The sequence below is a fragment of the Jatropha curcas genome, chromosome 8 (genome assembly GCF_041381405.1).
Source record: "Jatropha curcas cultivar XTBG-Jc1 chromosome 8, XTBG_Jcur_1.0, whole genome shotgun sequence".
NCBI classification, from domain to species: domain Eukaryota; kingdom Viridiplantae; phylum Streptophyta; class Magnoliopsida; order Malpighiales; family Euphorbiaceae; genus Jatropha; species Jatropha curcas.
In genome coordinates, this window is record NC_143158.1 from 23,718,852 (window position 1) to 23,740,502 (window position 21,651).

At 27.6% G+C, this 21,651-nt stretch overlaps 1 protein-coding gene across 1 annotated transcript; it reads left to right on the plus strand.

The window, feature by feature from the left end:
• Window positions 1-1,896: 1,896 nt before the first annotated feature.
• On the plus strand, window positions 1,897-3,347 carry LOC149494376 (uncharacterized). Its single transcript, XM_089725482.1, has 2 exons — window positions 1,897-3,186; window positions 3,318-3,347. The coding sequence occupies exons 1-2, from the start codon at window positions 1,897-1,899 to the stop codon at window positions 3,345-3,347; spliced, it is 1,320 nt and encodes a 439-aa protein (XP_089581608.1).
• The last annotated feature ends 18,304 nt before the right edge of the window (window positions 3,348-21,651 follow it).

Genomic DNA, 21,651 nt, shown 5'->3' on the forward strand with positions numbered 1-21,651 from the left:
GAGGAAATTATCCCTGCTGATATCCATTACTTATATCAATTTTTTAAAACCCATTATAAACCTACTCCAGAAGAAGTTCATATCCCTTCTCTTATGTATTATTGTATGACCTTCTTTTTGCCCTGGGTATATCAATGGTATGTTGATTATCAGTATATTCCGGGAACCCAGATTCCCATAATAGTAAAAAGACATAAAATAAAATGGTGGGGATCATTCAAGAATTCCACCACTGAACATAAAATTAGTCAATGGATCCGCAATAAATTATCCAGCCCATCTAAACCAGCTCTGACCTATGCCCAAACATTAGCTATCCAGGATAACCCCCAGTTCGGTATCCAAAAAGCCCAATGTCAGGCCCAGTTAGCTGCAGTTAAAACACCAGAAGAATATAAATTGATCTGTCAAGAGATGTTTGAACAACTCTCTACCAGCTCAAATCAGCCCAGTAAAGCCCAAGGTTCGTCCTCCAGTAAATCCTCCAAAACGACGCATCATAAAGGCAAACGTAAAATTGTATTATCATCATCTTCATCAACCTCCAGCTCATCAACTGAAGACAGTGAGGATGACAGTAATACCATTAAAATCAAAAGTAAAGCAGGAAAAGAAAAGTTAAAGAAAAAAGAAAAAATAAAAAGAAAAGAAAAAGCAAAAATAAAAAAGAAAAAGAAGGACACATCATCGTCCTCATCTTGTTCTGAATCATTATAAACAGACAGAAGGAACCTTATTCCTTCAATTTTTGTAGTAAAACGCCAAAATTCAAGTGACTTTAAAGTTCCACTCGGCAACAGTAAAAGTCCACTCGGCAACAGTAAAAGTCCACTCGGCAACAGTAAAGATTCACTCAGCAACAGTAAAAATCCACTCGACAACAGTAAGAGTCAACTCGGCACAGTAAATAAACAGTAGAGATTCTCCGACAAAGACTACTGTACCAACAGTAAAAGCAAACAGTAAACAAACAGTAGAGATTCCCTAACAAAGACTACTGTTCACCAACAGTAAAAGCAAATAGTAGAGATTCTTCGACAAAAACTACTGTTCACCAACAGTAAAAATAAATAGTAAAGATTCCAAAATTTTTATTTAAGGGAGCCTTTCCCCTTGTGAAGATATCGATAGTTTTTTCAATAAACTTTTACCTATAGGCGTAGATATCCTCTCCCAAAAACATCTCCCTACTTCCTATAATCCCAGTTCAATTGTAAAGGATTCAAGTTGGAAGTCTTAAAATTATTGTAAGTTTAAATGTTATAAATTTAAATATAGTAATTTAATTTTGTATTATAAATTGTTACTTTATTAAGACCGTGTTGACGGCACTATTCTTCTTCTCCCTCCACACTCTGACTTAATTCTGGGGATCCCAGGTTAAGGTTGCAGGAACCCTAAACCATATTAAGATTGTATACTTGTGATTGTGTGTTGCTATACGTATGCTCTGTGGATGCAGCTTAGTCTGATCTTCCACATCAGAAAAACTGTTCAAACTGTATGTTGAAATGAATTATATTAGTATTCATTTAAATCCACATAATCATAGTATTTTAGTTCATAGTTACAATCTATCTTTAAACGTTTGTATATGTATTTATTTAAATCCTAGAAATAATCTTAGCTCCCTACATATTTATGATTTGTAAGTTTTAAAGTCTTTTATTGGATCGGTCCTTTAACCTTTTGTTGGTATCAGAGCAATACGGTTCTAACACTATTAATAAATCCAAACAATAATTCATCTATTTTCTTAATATCATTGATAGTTGGGATATGTCAACTGAACCCTTTGCCAACTGAACCCGTGACTAAGACCCAAGTGAGGGGCATCGAAAGGGTATAACCTGGTAGGGTATAACCTGGCGTCCAAACTTATTTGATATTATTAAAATGGATCCTTTATTGTGTAGATCTAATAGTAGTGTTAAATCGGAAGACTCAGATAACTCCGAAATAAAAAGGGTCATAAATCGAAATGAATTAATTTTGCAAGATTTTAGTAAAGCAATTGATGAATGGGAAATTCCTAAAGTAGATAAAGAACAGATTTATAAAATTTCTAAATTTAATTTATTTAAAACGGATTATGTGATTAAAACTGAAAAAAGAGATTTTCAACTCAGTAAACCTTTTGAAAGAATAACCCTTTTATCTTCTAAAACTTTACAACATCATAAAAATAAAAAATATAAATATATTCATATAGGATTAATACAAGTAGGCATAAAACCTTTAACAAGAGAAGGACTAAATACTAGTATTCTTGCCGTTGTAAGAGATGCTAGATTTTTAAATTTTCAAGATTCTTTATTAGGATCTGTTGAAACAAGCTTAAGTGAAGGACCGATCTCCTTTGAGGTCTATCCAGATATGACTGTTTCACTAAATGATTTAAATATTTTAGACAGTATTGTTATGGAAATCAAAACTCATAATTATAAAATGAAGCAAGGATCAATACCTATTGCTTTAATTTATAAGATTCATTATAAAGCCATGAATTCAGCTTTTGGCACTAAATATAAATTACAACCTAAAATTGGAGAAACCAGATTTCTTCAAACAGATTTAACTAAAACAAACACAGTAATTCCTAAAACAATTCAATGGAAAGATATCACTCTTCCAGAAGAATGGATATTGGAAGGGATTGTTCCTCCGCCAGTTCTAGAACCATTAAAACCAAACGTCAATTTACAAAAAATTGAACAGTTTGAAGATGGTAAAGTTACATTAAAATTTAATAGAAGTCATAGTATGAGGTATACAGGGTCATCTTCCTCTGTAACTACAGATGAAAATGATAAACCTAGTTCCTCTATACCTTCTGTTATTTATGCAAAATATAAAGAATCTGAACCTAAACCAATTATTCAAACTTTAGTAAAACCTAGGTATTCTACTTCAGATATACCCAATTTAAATAAAATGAAAGGAGTTGATTATAGTTCTACTATACCGCAGGCTGTTTATAATCCTGTAGATAACTATGTTAATCAACAATCTAATCTAGTAAATTCATTTCCAGAATCACCAACAGCTTCAGCTATAACTGAAAATGTTAGTGATATAAACAGAGAATTAAATGTTCTTAGTAAAGAAAATATTGAAAAGAATTTAATAAAAGAAATATCTAAAACAAAAAATTTATTAAAAATGAAAAAGATATTAAAAACATATGCTTTTGAAGAATTAAAATCTGAATATTTAGAATATAAAATAAATCACCAAACTGAAATAAAATTTTTTGATTGGTATGAATTAATTAAGGAACATAAATCTACTAAAAGTCTAAATCCAATAACTATTAGGGATACCAGACAGGAATGGATAGTAAATGATCAAATAATAAAAAGTGATTTTCCGCCTAAACGAATTAGTAAATTAAAACATCAAGACAATGAAATTATTTGTGCTCCATACAAAATGGCTAGAGAGGATGATGTAAATAAAAAGGTAATTGAACAAAATAATTTTAGTAATGCAAGTTTAATTTGCTTAAATACACAATTAAAAAGAATTGAATATTTATTAGAAAATAAAACAGAATTAAAAACTGATGACAAAGGTAAAGAAAAAGTCAAAACTCCTATGTTTAAACCTTATCAAATTTCTCAGTCAAGTAAAAACGAATTTGTAAATAAATTAAAAGACCAATTAAGTAGACTTGAGGTTCGCTCAGAGACTATCCAACAAGTAGCTCCTGAAACTCCTCAAGCATCAAGGAACATAAACATTATAGAAGAAAACACCAACTCTGATGTTAGTGAACCTGACTTAGAAGATATTAAAAAATTTGAACTAAATCCTATAAATCATCATAGAGAAATAGTAAACAGGGCACCGGACCTAGGAATTATTGATAAACCTAACACTATATCCCAGTTTAAATATAATGCTTCTACAATCTATGAATGGAACATAGATAGTTTAAGTGAATATAATATATTAAGTATTTTGCAACAAATGACAATGGCTGCAAATGCTTATAAAACCCAGTCACTTATTTCTGATAAAGCTATAGCAGAAATAATTATAGCCGGATTTACGGGACAACTTAAAGGTTGGTGGGATTATCACCTTACTGACCAACAACATGAAGAAATCTTAAATTCAATAAAAGTAGATGAAGACGATAACCCTATATTTGATGAAAATGGTGAAGTAATTCAGGATGCTGTGTCATCTTTAATTCTCACTATTTCATTACATTTTATTGGTGATCCGTCCCACATAAAGGATAAAAATGCAGAATTATTAAGTAATCTTAAATGTAGACATTTAGGTGATTTTCAAAATTATAAAACTACTTTCCTCACTAGATTAATGTTAAGAGAAGACTCCAATCAAAGCTTTTGGAAAGAAAAGTTTTTGGCTGGATTACCTTATTTCTTGGGAGAAAAGGTTAGAAATCATATTAAGGTCAACCTATACCTTATAGTACGTTAACCTATGGACAATTAATTAGTATAATTCAAAAAGAAGGATTACAAATATGTCATGACTTAAAACTTCAGAGAACAATAAAATCTGAAATGCAGAAAACTAAAAAAGAATTAGGATCTTTTTGTAAACAATTTGACTATAGTATAACTTCTCCACAGAAATGTGATGGCCAATGTTCTAAAACGAATAAACCTAAAAAATATTATAGAAATAAATACTCTAAAAAACAATATAGGTCTACACCTAGTCAAGATAAATTTTATAGTAAAAAGAGAACAAAACCTTCTTATAAATACAAAACTAAACAACCTTCTAAATCTACAACTAAAACTTCTTATAAAAATTTGACTTGTTACAATTGTGGTAAAAAAGGGCATACATCTAAATTTTGTAAATTTAATAAAAGATTACATGAATTAAATTTAGAAGATAATGTTTTAAATAAAATTTATGAATTATATATTTATTCTAATTCTTCGGAATCTGAGATTGATGAAAGCGAAAATCAAATTGATGAATTAGGAACTACCAAAAGTTCTTCCAGTTCATCAGATAAATCTATAAACATGCTTAGTAAAGATCAAAGTACATTATTACAAGTAGTAAATACAATAGAGGACCAAGAAACTAAGGCAAAACTTCTTAAAAAATTAATTAAAAGCTTTGATAATGAAAAAGAAGTGCCAGATATCACTCCTAAAATTCAACCTAATACTTATGATTTAACCACTATTTTAAATAAAAATAAAGGTAAAAAAGAGAATATTGGCATATCTACTAAAGAGTTACGCAATGAAATTAAAACTTTAAAAAATGAAGTACATGAACTAAAACTTCAATTCCAACAGAATTCTAAAAGAATAAAATTTTTAGAGTCTCAATTAGTATCTAGTTCTTCCTCTGATGACGAACCGGAAACTAATATAAAAGATGAAATAAATGAATTAGATGAAGATGTAGATTGTAATTTTCTAAATTTATTACAAGAGATTACTTCACGTAAATACTTAGTAAAAATAACCATTCAAATAAATGATTTTGTGATAGATGCAATTGCACTTTTTGACACAGGTGCAGATTTAAATTGTATAAAATCTGATATAGTTCCTAAAAGATATTGGTTAAAAACTAGTGAAAAATTAAGTACGGCCAATAAATCTAAACTTGAAATTATAGGAAAGACAGATTCAATAATCATCAATCAAGAATTAGAAATAAACACAGTATTTTTACTATCACCTCAAATAAATTATATGGTAATTTTAGGCACTCCTTTTATAAACCTAATAACACCTTATTCAGTAAAAGAAGATTGTATTAAATTCAAAATTAGAAATAGTAAAGCCAGATTAGAATTTACAGAAAAACCTAAAAGAAAACAATTAAATTTGTTAAAAGCTCATTCAGTCAAAATATTAGAAATTAATTCTTTAATAAAATCAAAAGAAGAAAATATAAAAGATTTAAATAACAATATACATTTAAATAGAATTCAAACTCAATTAGGCAGAGATCTTGTTAAACAAAAAATTCAAAATCTCCAAACATTAATGGAAAAAGAACTATGTGCTGATCATCCAAGTGCATTTTGGGATCGTAAACAACACATGGTAGATTTACCATATGAAAAAGATTTTGATGAAAAAACTATTAAAACTAAAGCTCGACCAATTCAGATGAATCCTGAATTAATTGAGCATTGTAAAAAAGAAATTCAAGATTTAATAAATAAAAAATTAATTTGTAAATCTAGATGTCCTTGGTCATGTGCAGCTTTTTATGTCAATAAAAATGCTGAAATTGAACGAGGTGTTCCAAGACTAGTAATAAATTATAAACCTTTAAATGCAGCTTTAAAATGGATACGATATCCAATTCCAAATAAAAAGGATCTTTTAAAGAAATTATATAATGCAAATATTTTTAGTAAATTTGATATGAAATCTGGCTATTGGCAGATTCAAATTGATCCTAAAGATAGATATAAAACTGCATTCACAGTTCCATTCGGTCAATATGAATGGAATGTAATGCCCTTTGGATTAAAAAATGCTCCCTCTGAATTTCAGAGGATCATGAATGACATATTTAATCCCTATAGTAAATTTTGTATAGTATACATTGATGATGTGTTAATATTCAGTCAAACTATTGATGACCATTTTAAACATTTGAAAACTTTTTGTATGGTAATTAGGCAAAATGGTTTAGCACTTAGTAAAACAAAGATGGATCTATTCAAAACTAAAATTAGATTTTTAGGCCATTATATTGAACAAGGTAAGATTCAACCTATAGAAAGAGCACTTGTTTTTGGTGAAAAATTTCCTGATGAAATTACTAATAAACCCCAATTACAACGTTTTCTTGGTTGTTTAAATTATGTAATTGATTTTTATCCAAATTTAAATTGCATGATAAAACCACTACATAATAGACTTTGTAAAAATGCAAGTCCTTGGACAACTCAGCATACTCAACTAATAAAAAAGATAAAATCCCTAGTAAAAGAAATTCCTTACTTATATATTCCTGATCCTAATGCTTTTAAAATTGTTGAAACTGATGCTTCTAATATTGGTTATGGGGGCATTTTAAAACAAAAAATTAATAGTAAAGAAAGGATAATACAATATACTTCAGGACATTGGACTCCAACTCAATTAAATTATTCTACTATTAAAAAAGAAATTTTAAGTCTTGTTATTTGTATAAATAAATTTCAATCTGATCTCTTAAATCAAAAATTTTTACTTCGTATTGATTGTAAATCTGCAAAAGATGTTTTGCAGAAAGATGTCCAAAACCTTGCCTCTAAACAAATTTTTGCTAGATGGCAAGCACTTTTAAGTATTTTTGAATTTGACATAGAATATATTAAAGGTAATGATAATAATATTCCGGACTTTCTGACTAGAGAATTCTTACAGAACAATGGGAAGAAAGAAGGATAAAGGGAAAGAAATTAAACAAGAATCCGGCTCCCCAACTAAAGCTCTTTCTGAGCACTCTGAAGACCTTAAAACCTTAAACACTAAAACCACTTCGCCTAAAGACCTTAAAAAATGGATTGAGGAACTTTCTCAATCTCCCGAAGTAATTAAAGCCCTGCAGAGTATGGCATCCTCTTCCACAGAGGACCCAGGTATGTCTTATAAAACTAAAGCGATCGTATCCGCTCATGATACGGCTACTCTGTCTCAAACGGTAGACAGTAAAGAGTTATCAAATCCGTTGATGGCTGTGGATTTGCCAAAAATCCAATATAAATCTACTGGTAATATACATAAATGGTATTCTAAACCTTTATTTGATTTTGAAGTAGAAGTTGAGGATGGGTATAACCATAGCAATCCTTGGCAGATACTTAAAAATTATTATCCTGAGAATTGGTTTTTTATGCCAACAGACTTGTCAAAACCTCAGGCATATTATAATAATATATTATTAGGTACTGATTCAGTAAACATCAAACATAATTTTGATAAAAATGGAATAATTTCCTATTCTTCTATAAAAATAAAACGCGTCATCCATCCTAAGGATTGGCCCGTATCTTCTTTAGGTACGCCAGTACGATTTAAAGGTTTACATAAATATAATATGACTTATAATTATTTTAATTATAAAGAAGTGTGGGATAAGGTATTTTGTCTCCAAAATCCTACCACTACTCATTCTTGGTTAATTTATTTTGACCAAAATATTAATAAAGATTTAAATTTGCCTAATTGGTTTAAAAGGTGGTGGCAATTTAAAGGCATTTCAGAGGAAATTATCCCTGCTGATATCCATTACTTATATCAATTTTTTAAAACCCATTATAAACCTACTCCAGAAGAAGTTCATATTCCTTCTCTTATGTATTATTGTATGACCTTCTTTTTGCCCTGGGTATATCAATGGTATGTTGATTATCAGTATATTCCGGGAACCCAGATTCCCATAATAGTAAAAAGACATAAAATAAAATGGTGGGGATCATTCAAGAATTCCACCACTGAACATAAAATTAGTCAATGGATCCGCAATAAATTATCCAGCCCATCTAAACCAGCTCTGACCTATGCCCAAACATTAGCTATCCAGGATAACCCCCAGTTCGGTATCCAAAAAGCCCAATGTCAGGCCCGGTTAGCTGCAGCTAAAACACCAGAAGAATATAAATTGATCTGTCAAGAGATGTTTGAACAACTCTCTACCAGCTCAAATCAGCCCAGTAAAGCCCAAGGTTCGTCCTCCAGTAAATCCTCCAAAACGACGCATCATAAAGGCAAAAGTAAAATTGTATTATCATCATCTTCATCAACCTCCAGCTCATCAACTGAAGACAGTGAGGATGACAGTAATACCATTAAAATCAAAAGTAAAGCAGGGAAAGAAAAGTTAAAGAAAAAAGAAAAAATAAAAAGAAAAGAAAAAGCAAAAATAAAAAAGAAAAAGAAGGACACATCATCGTCCTCATCTTGTTCTGAATCATTATAAACAGACAGAAGGAACCTTATTCCTTCAATTTTTGTAGTAAAACGCCAAAATTCAAGTGACTTTAAAGGTCCACTCGGCAACAGTAAAAGTCCACTCGGCAACAGTAAAAGTCCACTCGGCAATAGTAAAGATTCCAAAATTTTTATTTAAGGGAGCCTTTCCCCTTGTGAAGATATCGATAGTTTTTTCAATAAACTTTTACCTATAGGCGTAGATATCCTCTCCCAAAAACATCTCCCTACTTCCTATAATCCCAGTTCAATTGTAAAGGATTCAAGTTGGAAGTCTTAAAATTATTGTAAGTTTAAATGTTATAAATTTAAATATAGTAATTTAATTTTGTATTATAAATTGTTACTTTATTAAGACCGTGTTGACGGCACTATTCTTCTTCTCCCTCCACACTCTGACTTAATTCTGGGGATCCCAGGTTAAGGTTGCAGGAACCCTAAACCATATTAAGATTGTATACTTGTGATTGTGTGTTGCTATAAGTATGCTCTGTGGATGCAGCTTAGTCTGATCTTCCACATCAGAAAAACTGTTCAAACTGTATGTTGAAATGAATTATATTAGTATTCATTTAAATCCACATAATCATAGTATTTTAGTTCATAGTTACAATCTATCTTTAAACGTTTGTATATGTATTTATTTAAATCCCAGAAATAATCTTAGCTCCCTACATATTTATGATTTGTAAGTTTTAAAGTCTTTTATTGGATCGGTCCTTTAACAATGTATATATATATATATATATATATATATATATATATATATATATATATATATATATATATATATATATATATATATATCTTTTATTACACCATATTTTTGGTAGCATTCTGCTAGGGTACTTGTACAAGGGGACAAGTATCTTAACATGTGTAAGAAAAAAAGATTTGATTTTATTTTATTTTATTAATGTTGTTACTTTCACTTTGACCAAAATTAAAAAGATTTGATTTGATTTTTTACTTCTGTTACTTTCACTTTGACCGAGTGACCGAGAGACAGGGGAGAAAGTAACAAGATACAGTTCTAAAAATAATATAACGGTAATATGTCAGAATAGCAATTAATTTTTCTAGCCTTGTGGGCAGAGGGTAGGTGGTCTGGGCATAGGTGAAAGGACTATCCATTTACTCTGGATCGTTGGATGTCTGAATTTTAATCTTAGACATTGATATAAAAATTGTGTAGGATTGAAGCTGGACTATATTAGTGGGTTCAAGTTGTCAGTAGAGGTCTAAAAGTATGTAAAGTATGTAGGTGGACAGTAGGAGAAAAATGTCTTGTATTGAGAGGGCATAATTGATAATCTTGCAATATACGAATGTCGCTGCACCAAGTGAAATCGAGTTTGTGTCCTTGAATTCCCAAGTAAAATTCCAGCTGTTACTATCAAAAAAAAAAAAAAAAGTAAAATTACAGCTGTCCACAGCCAACAGAGTTATCTAGAAAACATTTTTTTTTTAGGAAAATTAATCTACAAAAAAAATGCTAATTATTTGTCATTTATACAAAATAGTTGTTTCATTGCATTTGTAAGGCTTAAAACAACAGTACGTAATAATAAATAATATGTCTATTTTATTTAATGTTAGTAATAAATGTAAAATTTTTAATTTAGAATATTAATGTTTATTTATAAATGTAAAATTTATTTATAAAAGAATTTTTTTATTTATAAATCTTTTGCCTGTTCCTCAATCAATTTCTGTCTCTGTTTGTTTCATTTCACCTTTTTGTATCTCAGTTTCCTTAGTTTTGTTCATTTCTTTCCATCTCTCTCTGTAAATCTAACCCAAAATAATTTTTTTCTCAAAGTGCACTCTCAGAAAATCTTATTATGGATTCAAACTACGAATTGGAAGGATTAAATCCATCTTTCCCTATTCCCAAAATCAATTTCCTTATCTATGTTTCATTTCACCTTCCTCTGTTCCTGAATTCCCTTATCTTTGTTTATTTCTCTCATTTTCTCTCTGTTGATGTAATCCAAAATAATTTCTTTCTTGCACTTTCAAAAATATTATTCTGATATCAAACTATGAAATATTCGAGAGTTGGATGGATCAAATCCAAAAGAAAATTCGAGAATGATATGAAATTAAGGTTTGAGTTTATTATATTTAATTTAGACTTTTGTTTTTATTCAGTTTTTATGATAAACGTTATACCTTTTGATTTTCTGATCTCGAATTCTTTTGATTCTTTGTCTAGAAAATCAAAGTTTTAGAAGAAACTTTCTTTAGGAGTGTTAAAATCATATGTATTTATGTAATGTGCAGAATGAAAGCTATTTTTGTTAGTAGTTTTCTGCTTCTTTACCGTTGAACATAACATTTTCTACTTTTAACGTTCTCTACCTTATTTTTACATTAAAAAATGGATTACAATTGCCTCTCTAATAGATAGACTTCATTTTTCAAGTCCTTTTCATTTTGCTTTTTGTTAAGGATGTCTGCATACACATTAATGGAAACTTGTTATTTTTTTAATAATTTTGAGATTTAATTTTTTTTCATGAACTTGTATATATATACATGTAAGTTCTAAAACTCGGTTTTATCGCTTACCAGTTCTCCTCTATTCTTTCTCATCTATTTAATTTCTTGTTTTTAAGTTTGAGTTTGTAAAATGACTAACCCTGGGCCTAAAGCTGGGGTACTAAAAAAAATTTTTTTCTGCGTAATGTGTGTTGTAGCGTTTGCAGGGGGTAGCTACTATTTCTATTTTACAAAATTTTATACTGACCATTTAGGTAAAAGTTGGCGGTGGTCGATTTAAATTTAGTTATCAGCGATCCAGATTCTTTTAACAATACATTGAATCTGATATTGCATAGGCCGCTGTTGCAACCATCCAGTGCTATTTTTAATATTTTTTTAAGAAAAATTAACTGTTATTCTAACATACTAATTCTATATTATTTTTAGGACAGTATTTTATTAATTTCCCTTTCCTCCTCTCGGTTAAAGTGAAAGTAATAGCGGTAATTGATAGTGTTATTTTTATAGTATTTTCAATATAGTTTTATTAGGAGTTTTTAGTATTTTTAATTACTTTATTTAGTTTTTATCTTAATTTTATTTATGTTTTCATATAAAAGCTTCATTGAATCATAATTCACTTGATCTTAAGGAAATTTGTAGGAAAAAGAGTAAAATAAAGCAAAACACTCAGGCTCTAGCACACCCAAGCCGTGCACATCAGCATGCCCGTGCTGAAATCAAGGAAAATCAAGTGGAGACTCAGAGCCTAGCACGCCCGTGCCACAAGTCCTTATCCAAGCGTGCCTCTAAGCACGGTCCGTGTTGAACTCCCCATAGACTCAGAACTTGGCACACCCAGACCGTGCTTCGCAGAACGCCCATGTTAAATACCAAGTGCTGATTTGAGTCAAAATTTCCAACCATTCCTTATCATTTCCATGAGCTCACCTTGGATACCTTCTTGACATACAAATCAAGTTCTAATTTATGCACATGGAACACTCACGATTGAGAGAAATTTAAGGCCTAATGAGAACTTTATTTCCTAAACAAGGTGGATTTATTCCCTAAACAATGTAGAAGTTCTCTCCCAAGAAGTCAATATAAAGAGAGGAAGGATGCATTGTAAAAAAATCTCATACCATCCCATTCCATCCCATCTCATATCCCATATCTCATATATCTCTCATTCTCTTAGTCTTGTACATACTTTTATTTCTTCAAAGATTTCAAGTATTCTAGAGTTGTGCCAAGATTCAAGGAAGCCATCCGGAGTCAATTGTTACCTAGTTCTTATTTCTAAACTCTTAATCTTGTTTATTTCTTTCACTATTCTGATTGATTATGAAATTTTTATGAAGTATTATTGAGTTTTATTTAAGTACTATGTTTAACTAAACTCTCATACTAGGGATTTGATATAGCTTAATTTCTTTTACAATTTATAATATTAGATTTACTTTTCTTTGTTTAAAGTATAATTTATTATTGAACTTAATGCTTCCAGGCAGAGTTTCTCCCCTGGATTGATTTATTTCATTAATCACTATCGGGAGAAGGGTTTTTGATATGAAAAAGGTAATAAATTACATGAGAATAATAACTTAATGCGGAAGCTATATAGTTTGACTCATGAAGGGTTTTCATAAGTTAATGACCTTAGGTTATGAATTCACAAAACAAACCATAAAACTTAATGATTTAATTCATGTTTGATTGCGCTATTGGAAGATAGGTAATTAGACCGAGTTAAAATAGCAAACAATACATCAGGAGAGCTTGTTAGTGATTTTAGGGTTGTTTCCCCTACTTGAACAATTAAAATCGATTATCAAACTACTAAAATAAATCGGATAGAATTAAGTGAAGTCAAAATCCTTAGTAACTTTAAATTCTTGATTTCTTTTAATCAAATATTGTTGCTTGATTTCTTCTTATTCTCTTTTATTTGTTGAATTTAGTTTCTAAAAATAATTTCCCTTATTGCCGTTTAAATAATAGTAGGTTAGCATAATTTTGGTACTTGGTATACAATTCCTGTGGACACGATACTCTACTCATTCTATATTACCTGTAGCGATTTCGTACACTTGCGAAAAGCACTGTCAGTAATAAAATCAAATCAAAGTAACAGTGGTAATAAAATCAAATCAAAATTTCACCCCATCATATAAAAAAATCGTGTCTAAAAGGTATTGAGGGTGAGGGGTAAATGAGCAATTAAACATCAAAATGTCTATTAGCGATTTCCATGCTAAGGTGAGAAGAGTTGAGTTAATTAAATTAAATGATACTTGAGTTAATTGAAATTAAAGCATTCTAATTGAAACTAAATTAAGTCACTTGATTAAGTTACGCATGGAATACGAACTAGGACATCCTAATTGAAATTAAAGTAAATCATATTTAAGTTACACATGGAATATGAACTATGACATCCTAATTGAAATTAAAGTAAATCATATTTAATTAGACTTCGGATTGAATAAAATCAAGACACTCTAATTGAATTAATTTAAGTCAATTTTAATTATAATTAGATCCCATTAAGTTACCTTTGGAATGAAATTAAATGAAATGAAATTAAATCAAATCAAATCAAATCAAATCAAACACTCTAATTGAAACAACTAAAATTAGATTAATTTATTACACTTAAATAGAAATTAAATTAAATAACAAGTGATTAAATTACATTTGGTAACCAAAATGAATGTTTTTGGGCCCACCTAACCCATCTTATAGGCATCGGCAAATCTGAATCTGGATCAGTCGGAAACCGGATGGTTTAAGAATATATATATATATATATATATATATCCTTTATTACACCATATTTTTGGCAGCATTCTGCTAGAGTACTTGTACAAGGGGACAAGTATCTTAACATATGTAAGAAAAAAGATTTGATTTTATTTTATTTTATTAATGTTGTTACTTTCACTTTGACCGAAATTAAAAAGATTTGATTTGATTTTTTACTTCTGTTACTTTCACTTTGACCGAGAGACAGGGGAGAAAGTAACAAGATACAGTTCTAAAAATAATGTAAAGGTAATATGTCAGAATAGCAATTACTTTTTCTAGCCTTGTGGGTAAAGGGTAGGTGGTCTGGGCATGGGCAAAAGGACTGTCCATTTTAATCTGGATCGTTGGATGTCTGAATTTTAATCTTAGACGTTGATACAAAAATTGTGCAAGATTGAATTTGAAGTTGAACTATATTAGTGGGTCTAAGTTGTCATTAGAGGTCTAAAAGCATGTAAAGTATTTAGGTGGTCTGGGCATGGGCAAAAGGACTGTCCATTTTTATCTAGATCATTGGATGTCTGAATTTTAATCTTGATACAAAAATTGTGTAGGATTGAAGCTAGACTATATTAGTGCGTCCAAGTTGTCAGTAGAGGTCTAAAAGTATGTAAAGTATGTAGGCGGACAGTAGGAGAAAAATGTCTTGTATTGAGAGGGCATAATTGGTAATCTTGCAATATACGAATGTCGCTGCACCAAGTGAAATCGAGTTTGTGTCCTCGAATTCCCAAGTAAAATTCCAGCTGTCCACACCCAACAGAGTTATCTACAAAACATTTTTTTTAGGAAAATTAATCTACAAAAAAAAATGCTAATTATCTGTCATTTATACACAATAGCTGTTTCATTGCATTTGTAAGGCTTAAAACAACAGTATGTAATAATAATATGTATATTTTATTTAATGTTAGTAATTAAATTTATACATATATATATTAATTTTAATTTATACTCAGATATAGTTTGACTTATTCCTTTATTTTCATATTTATATATAATATAGATAATATAATGATTACCTGAAAAGTGGTATGCGTGGTCACCATTAAATTGGTAAGAAAGACATGCCTAAGTAAAACTAGAAATATAAGGGGAATGATAAATGAGTAATTAAATATCAAAGTGTGTGACAAAATGGAGCACAATGGAAGGGGTAAAAAAAAATGTAAATATAGGGTTTATTAGGGTATTGTCTATTAGTAATTTCCACCCTATGTAAAAACATGATAATACAATAATCTAAAGAATATTAATAAAAAAGAATACATTTTCTCCTCTCTTTTTATTTCGCTCCTAAATAAAATATTATGTATATTCTATTCAAAAATTTATTTTTAAAAAATATATCCAATCAAATCTTACAAAAATAAAAAAGAATATTAATAAAAAAGAATACATTTTCTTCCTTCTTTTTATCTATCTCCTAAATAAAATATTTAAATTATAATTAAAATAGAATTAAATATTTAATAACTAAAATATTAAAAAATTTCAAATGTCTCATTATCATATATATTTATTAAAAAATAAATTTAGTAAAAATAAAACTTAAAATTTTGAAATGCTTAATTATTTATGGTATTTATTTAAAAATAATTTTTTTATTTATCAAGAGGCCTGATGGGCCGAAATAATACTGTGGACAGCATAATAACATTTGTGGTCGAAAGGACTCAAGCTCGAGACCTCTCACTCATTACATAAGTGAGAAGGCAATTATACCACAAATGATTGACTTAAAAATAATTTTTATAAATATATCCAATCAACTAATAAAATATAATTTTTTAATTAGCTGTGACTAAGGTTATTTTAGGATATCCTAAATTTTTATTAGTGACACTATCGAAAATCTCATTATTCCTTTATTTTCATATTTGTATATATCGTATAGATGATATAATGATAACCTGAAAAGTAATATCTGTGGTCACCATTAAATTGGTAAAAAAGACATGCCTAAGTAAATCTAGAAATATAAGGGGAATGATAATGAGTAATTAAATATCATAGTGTGTGACAAAATGGAGCACAATGGAAGGGGTAAAAAAAATGTAAATACAGGGTTTGTTAGGGTATTGTCTATTAGTAATTTCTACCCTAAGTAAAAATATGATAATACAATAATCTAAACATAAAAATCCTATTTTTAAATCAATGCATCCAAGTTTTAAAAAATAAAAATACTTATATTAAGATTTATATTTAAAATTAGACATAATTTAAATGATAAATTGAATTTCTTCAAAATTAATCTAAGATAGATTTAGACACCTTAATGAAAATAAATTAAATCATGCTTAGATTAAAACACAGCTAGTCACATTTAAATTAAATTAAATTAAATTTTAAGATACTTTAATTTTAATTTAGTTAAGTCATGCTTAATCTCACTTGAAAGTAAATTAAATTAAAAATGCTCTAGTTTGAACTAAATTAAGTCGCATTAAATTAAATCAGATTTAAAATTTTATTAAATTGAGAATTGAGATATCCTAAATGAGATTAAATTAAGTAGCATTTAAAATTAATTTAATTGAAATTATTAAGATGCTCTAATTGTAACTAAATTAAATCACAATTGAAATCTTATTGAACTGTAATGCCCTCATTAAAATTAAATTAAGTCACACCTCGTCCTACTTGAGATTAAATTAAAATAAATCAACCATGATTAAATCATTTTAAGTTACATGAAAATGAAATTGAATTAAGAAACTTAAATTTGAATTAAATTAAATAACAAATTGATTAAGTTACAATGAATTGATTCACAGTTGAAAATAAACTAGAAATCTTAATTAAGAATTAAATTAATTTGGTCACATTTTTTGAAATTAAATTAAATTCAAGTAAGACATTTTAAATGAAATTAAACTAAATCACACTTGAAATTTCATTAAATCGAGATATCCTAATTGAAAACAAGTTCAGTCACACTTGAAATAAAATTAATTAAAATTAAAATATCATAATTGGAACTAAATTAGGTCACTTATTAATTCAAACTTGGAATTTTATTAAATCGTAACACTTGAATTTAAATTAAATTAAGTCACACTCAGTCACATTTAGAATTAAATTAATTTACGTTACTCATATTGAAATCAAATTAAGCAATAATTGATTAAGTCACACTTCGATTTAAATTCTATTTAGACAATCAAATGTGATTAGATTAAGTCACAATTCAAAATAAATTACATTATGACATCCAATTGCATTTAAATTAAGTTACACTTGATCACATTTGTAGTTAAATTAAATTAATCTAAGATATCATAATTAAAAATAAATTAAGTCGCACTTGAAATTTTATTATTTGAGATAATATTAAAATTAAATTAAGATAGAAGATTGAAATTAAATTAAGTTACACATGCCACACTAAATCAAATGAAACTAAGACACTCTAATTGCAATTAAATTAAGTCATGTTTGAGAAATTAAATTTAGGACATTCTAAAGTTGGAATTAAATTTAGCCATTAGATTAATCATACTTGAAATTTTATTGAATCGTGACACTCTAATTAAAGTTAAATTAAGTGACATTTGCTTAGACTTGAGATTAAATTAAATCAAACACTCTAATTGAAACAACTAAAATTAAATTAATTTATTACACTTAAATAGAAATTAAATTACATTGATAACCAAAATGAATGGTTTTTGGGCCCTCCTAACCTATCTTATAGGTATCGACAAATCTGAATCCGGATAAATCGGAAACCGGATGGTTTATATATATATATATATATATATATATATATATATATATATATATATATATATATATTCTTGTAAGTCCTTTATTATACCATATTTTTGGCATCATTCTGCTAGAGAACTTGGGTAAGGGGACAAGTCTCTTAACAGGTGTGAGAAAAAAGATTTGATTTTATTTTATTATTGCCTTCCGATTCTATTCAACCAGTTTATAATCCCAACACGATTGAGGCCCATGGGTCGTTTGCTTTCAATACTATGTTTGAGAATTCTTTGATGGTAAACATAAGTTTTACAGAATTCTTGAGTAACAATGGTGTTCTTGTTTCCTTCATTTGATGTGGCAGCTTTCTTTTTTTTTTTTTTTTTTTTTTTTTTTTTTTGAAAACCCATTAGCAGCACAACTTTAGATATTTTGAGATTTTTAATAGAGTATTTCTACATATTAAATTTGTCTTATTACTCTATATATTAGCTAGGTTATTAACTTAGTTTAACCTCAAGCTCATGATTCAATATGGATATACATTATTTAAAAAATAACAAATTTCCATTAACGAAAAGCAAAATAGAAAAGATTTGAAAAATGAAGCCTATCTATTAGAGAAACAATTGTAATTTATTTTTCTGTAAAAATAAGGAAGAGAACGTTAAAAGTGGAAAATATTTTGTTCAAAGGTAAAGAAGCAAAAAACTACTAACAAAAATAGCTTTCATTCTGCACATTACATAAATATATATGTTTTTAACACTCTCAAAGAAAGTTTCTTCTGCAACTTTGGTTTTTTTAAACGAAAGAATTTGAGATTAGAAAATCAAAAGGTATAACTTTTATCGCAAAAACAAAAGTCTAAATCAAATATAATAAACTCAAACTTTAATTTCGTATCATTCTCAAATTTTCTTTTGGATTTGATCTATCCAATTCTTGAATATTTCATAGTTGATTTCAGGATAAGATTTTTTGAGAGTGCATTTTGAGAAAAAAAATTATTTTGGGTTAGATTTACAGAGAGAGAAGGAAAGAAATAAACAAAGAGAAGGAAATTGAGGAATAGAAAAAGGTGAAATGTAATACACAAAGATAAGGAAAATGATTGAAGAACAAGGAAAAATGAATTTGATCCTTCCAATTCTTGAATTTTTCATAGTTTGATTCCATATAAAATTTTCTGAGAGTGCATTTTGAGAAAAAAAAATTATTTTGGGTTAGATTTATAAAGAGAGAAGGAAAGAAATAAACAAAGCTAAGGAAACAGAAAAGGTGAAAGGAAACACACAAAGACAAAAAATTTGATTGAGAAACATGGGAAGATTTATAAATAAAAAATTTTTTTATAAAAAAATTTATATTTATAAGTAAACATTAATATTCTAAATAAAAAAGTTTTACATTTATAAAAATCTTTTATTCTACACAATTTTTTATGAACGGCTTAGATTTAAATTTAACCATCAGCGATCCAGATTCTTTTAACAGTATATTGGAATCTGATATTGCATAGGATGCTATTGTAACCATCCAGTGCTATTTTTAATCTTTTTTAAGAAAAAATTAACTGTTATTCTAACATATTAATTCTATATTATTTTTAGAACAGTATTTTATTACTTTCCCTTACCTCTCGGTCAAAGTGAAAGTAATAACAGCAATAAAATCAAATCTAAGTAATAGCGGTAATAAAATCAAATCAAAATTTTAGCAAATCATATTAAAAAGTCGTGTCTAAAAGGTATTGAGGGTGAGGGGTAAATGAGTAATTAAACATCAAAATATCTATTAGTAATTTCCATGCTGAGATGAGAAGAGTTGGTGTGGGAATGCAAAATTAATTAAATGATACTTGAGTTAATTGAAATTAAAGCATTCTAATTGAAACTAAATTAAGTCACTTGATTAAGTTACGCATGGAATATGAACTATGACATTCTAATTGAAATTAAAGTAAATCATACTTAGTCAGACTTGGGATTGAATTAAATCAAGACATTCTAATTGAATTAATTTAAGTCAATTTTAATTAGAGTTAGATTACATTAAATTACCTCCTGAATGAAATTAAATTAAAATATCTAAAGTGGAATTAGATTAATTAACAATTGATAAATTACACTTGGTTTCAAGTTCTATTTACAAATCCAATTTGATTTAATTAAGTTACATTTGATTGCGATAGGTAACACTTGAAATTAAATTACACTAAATTCAGACACCTTAATTGGAATAGAATTGACATATATTTAGTCACATTAAAAATTAAATTAAAACAAACACCTTACTTAAAAGCAAACTAAGACGCTTGAAATTTTATTAAATTGAGATAACTTAATTGAAATTAAATTAAGTCATATTTGAAATAAAATGAATTTAAATTAAAGTACCCTAATTGGAACTGCTAGGTTTGAGGAATAAGAAATTGTGAATTAGCACCCCTCTAGGCTTAATTGAAAGTATTTATATTGATGGAGAGATAATTTATAGTTAGATAAGGATAATATGAATTATAGTTTATCTATTAGTTAGAGTTTATTTAGAAGTCTAGTATCTTTTTGTATTATTATTTTATATATTTTATTATTATATATTATCAGAAACTCAATTAAGTCATATCCGGTCAGGCTTGAGAATTAATTAAATTAAGACATTCTGATTGAATTAAATTAAGCAATAATTGATTAAGTCACATTTGATTTTTAGTTTTATTTAGACAATAATGTCACCTTGATTATATATATATATACAACTCTTCCAAAATTCACCTAAAAAAAAAAACGTTTCAATGTATATAAATATATAAATATATCAATAAAATATTATTTATAATATATATATATATATATATATATATATTAAATTAAAATTTTCAACTATCTATCATCTCAGGTTTAATTATATAAATTCTATTTGAAATTTTTTTTTTTTTAAATATATCCGATCAAATCTTACAAACATAAAGAAAATAATATTAATAAAAATAATATATTTTCTCTTTTTTTTTATCTCTCTCCTAAATAAGATATTATGTATATTCCATTGAAAATTTATTTTTAAAAAAATATATCCAATCAAATCATACAAACATAAAAAAGAATATATTTTCTTTCTTTTTTATCTATCTCCTAAATAAAATATTTAAATTATAATAAAAATAGAATATTTAATAAATAAAATATTAAAAAATAATTTCAAATGTCTCATTATCATATATATTTATTAAAAAATAAATTTAATAAAAATAAAATTTAAAATTTTGAAATGCCTAATTATTTATGGTATTTATTTAAAAAAATATTTTTTTATTTATCAAGAAATTTGATGGGCCGAAATAACACTAAGAGCTATATAATAATAAATAATTTTTCTCTAATCAAATAGCAATAAATAATTTTCCTCTAATTAAATTGGTGCAAATACCTGATCGAGAAGGTTCAAATTGTTAAAAAAAGTATGTACAATATTCACCATTAAATTGGTAACAAAGTCCAATCCGGCTCGGTCTAAAAATGGGCCGAGCAAAAAAAAAAAAAAAGAAAAAATCATTACAAAATGTACAATATTCAAGCTCAGGCCCGCCTGGACAATGGTATGTCCTTTTTTTTTATAAAAATAAATTGTATTTTTTTTATTCGTTTTTTTTAACTAAAAACATGATAATACAATAATCTAAATATAA

What these genes read in the sequence shown, in the direction of transcription:
- LOC149494376 (XM_089725482.1), top strand. Translation starts at nt 1,897, where the DNA reads ATGGATCCTTTATTGTGTAGATCTAATAGTAGTGTTAAATCGGAAGAC. An exon ending in AAAAGATATTAAAAACATAT is followed by an intron (nt 3,187 to 3,317) that starts GCTTTTGAAGAA and finishes AATAACTATTAG; the next exon opens with GGATACCAGACAGGAATGGA.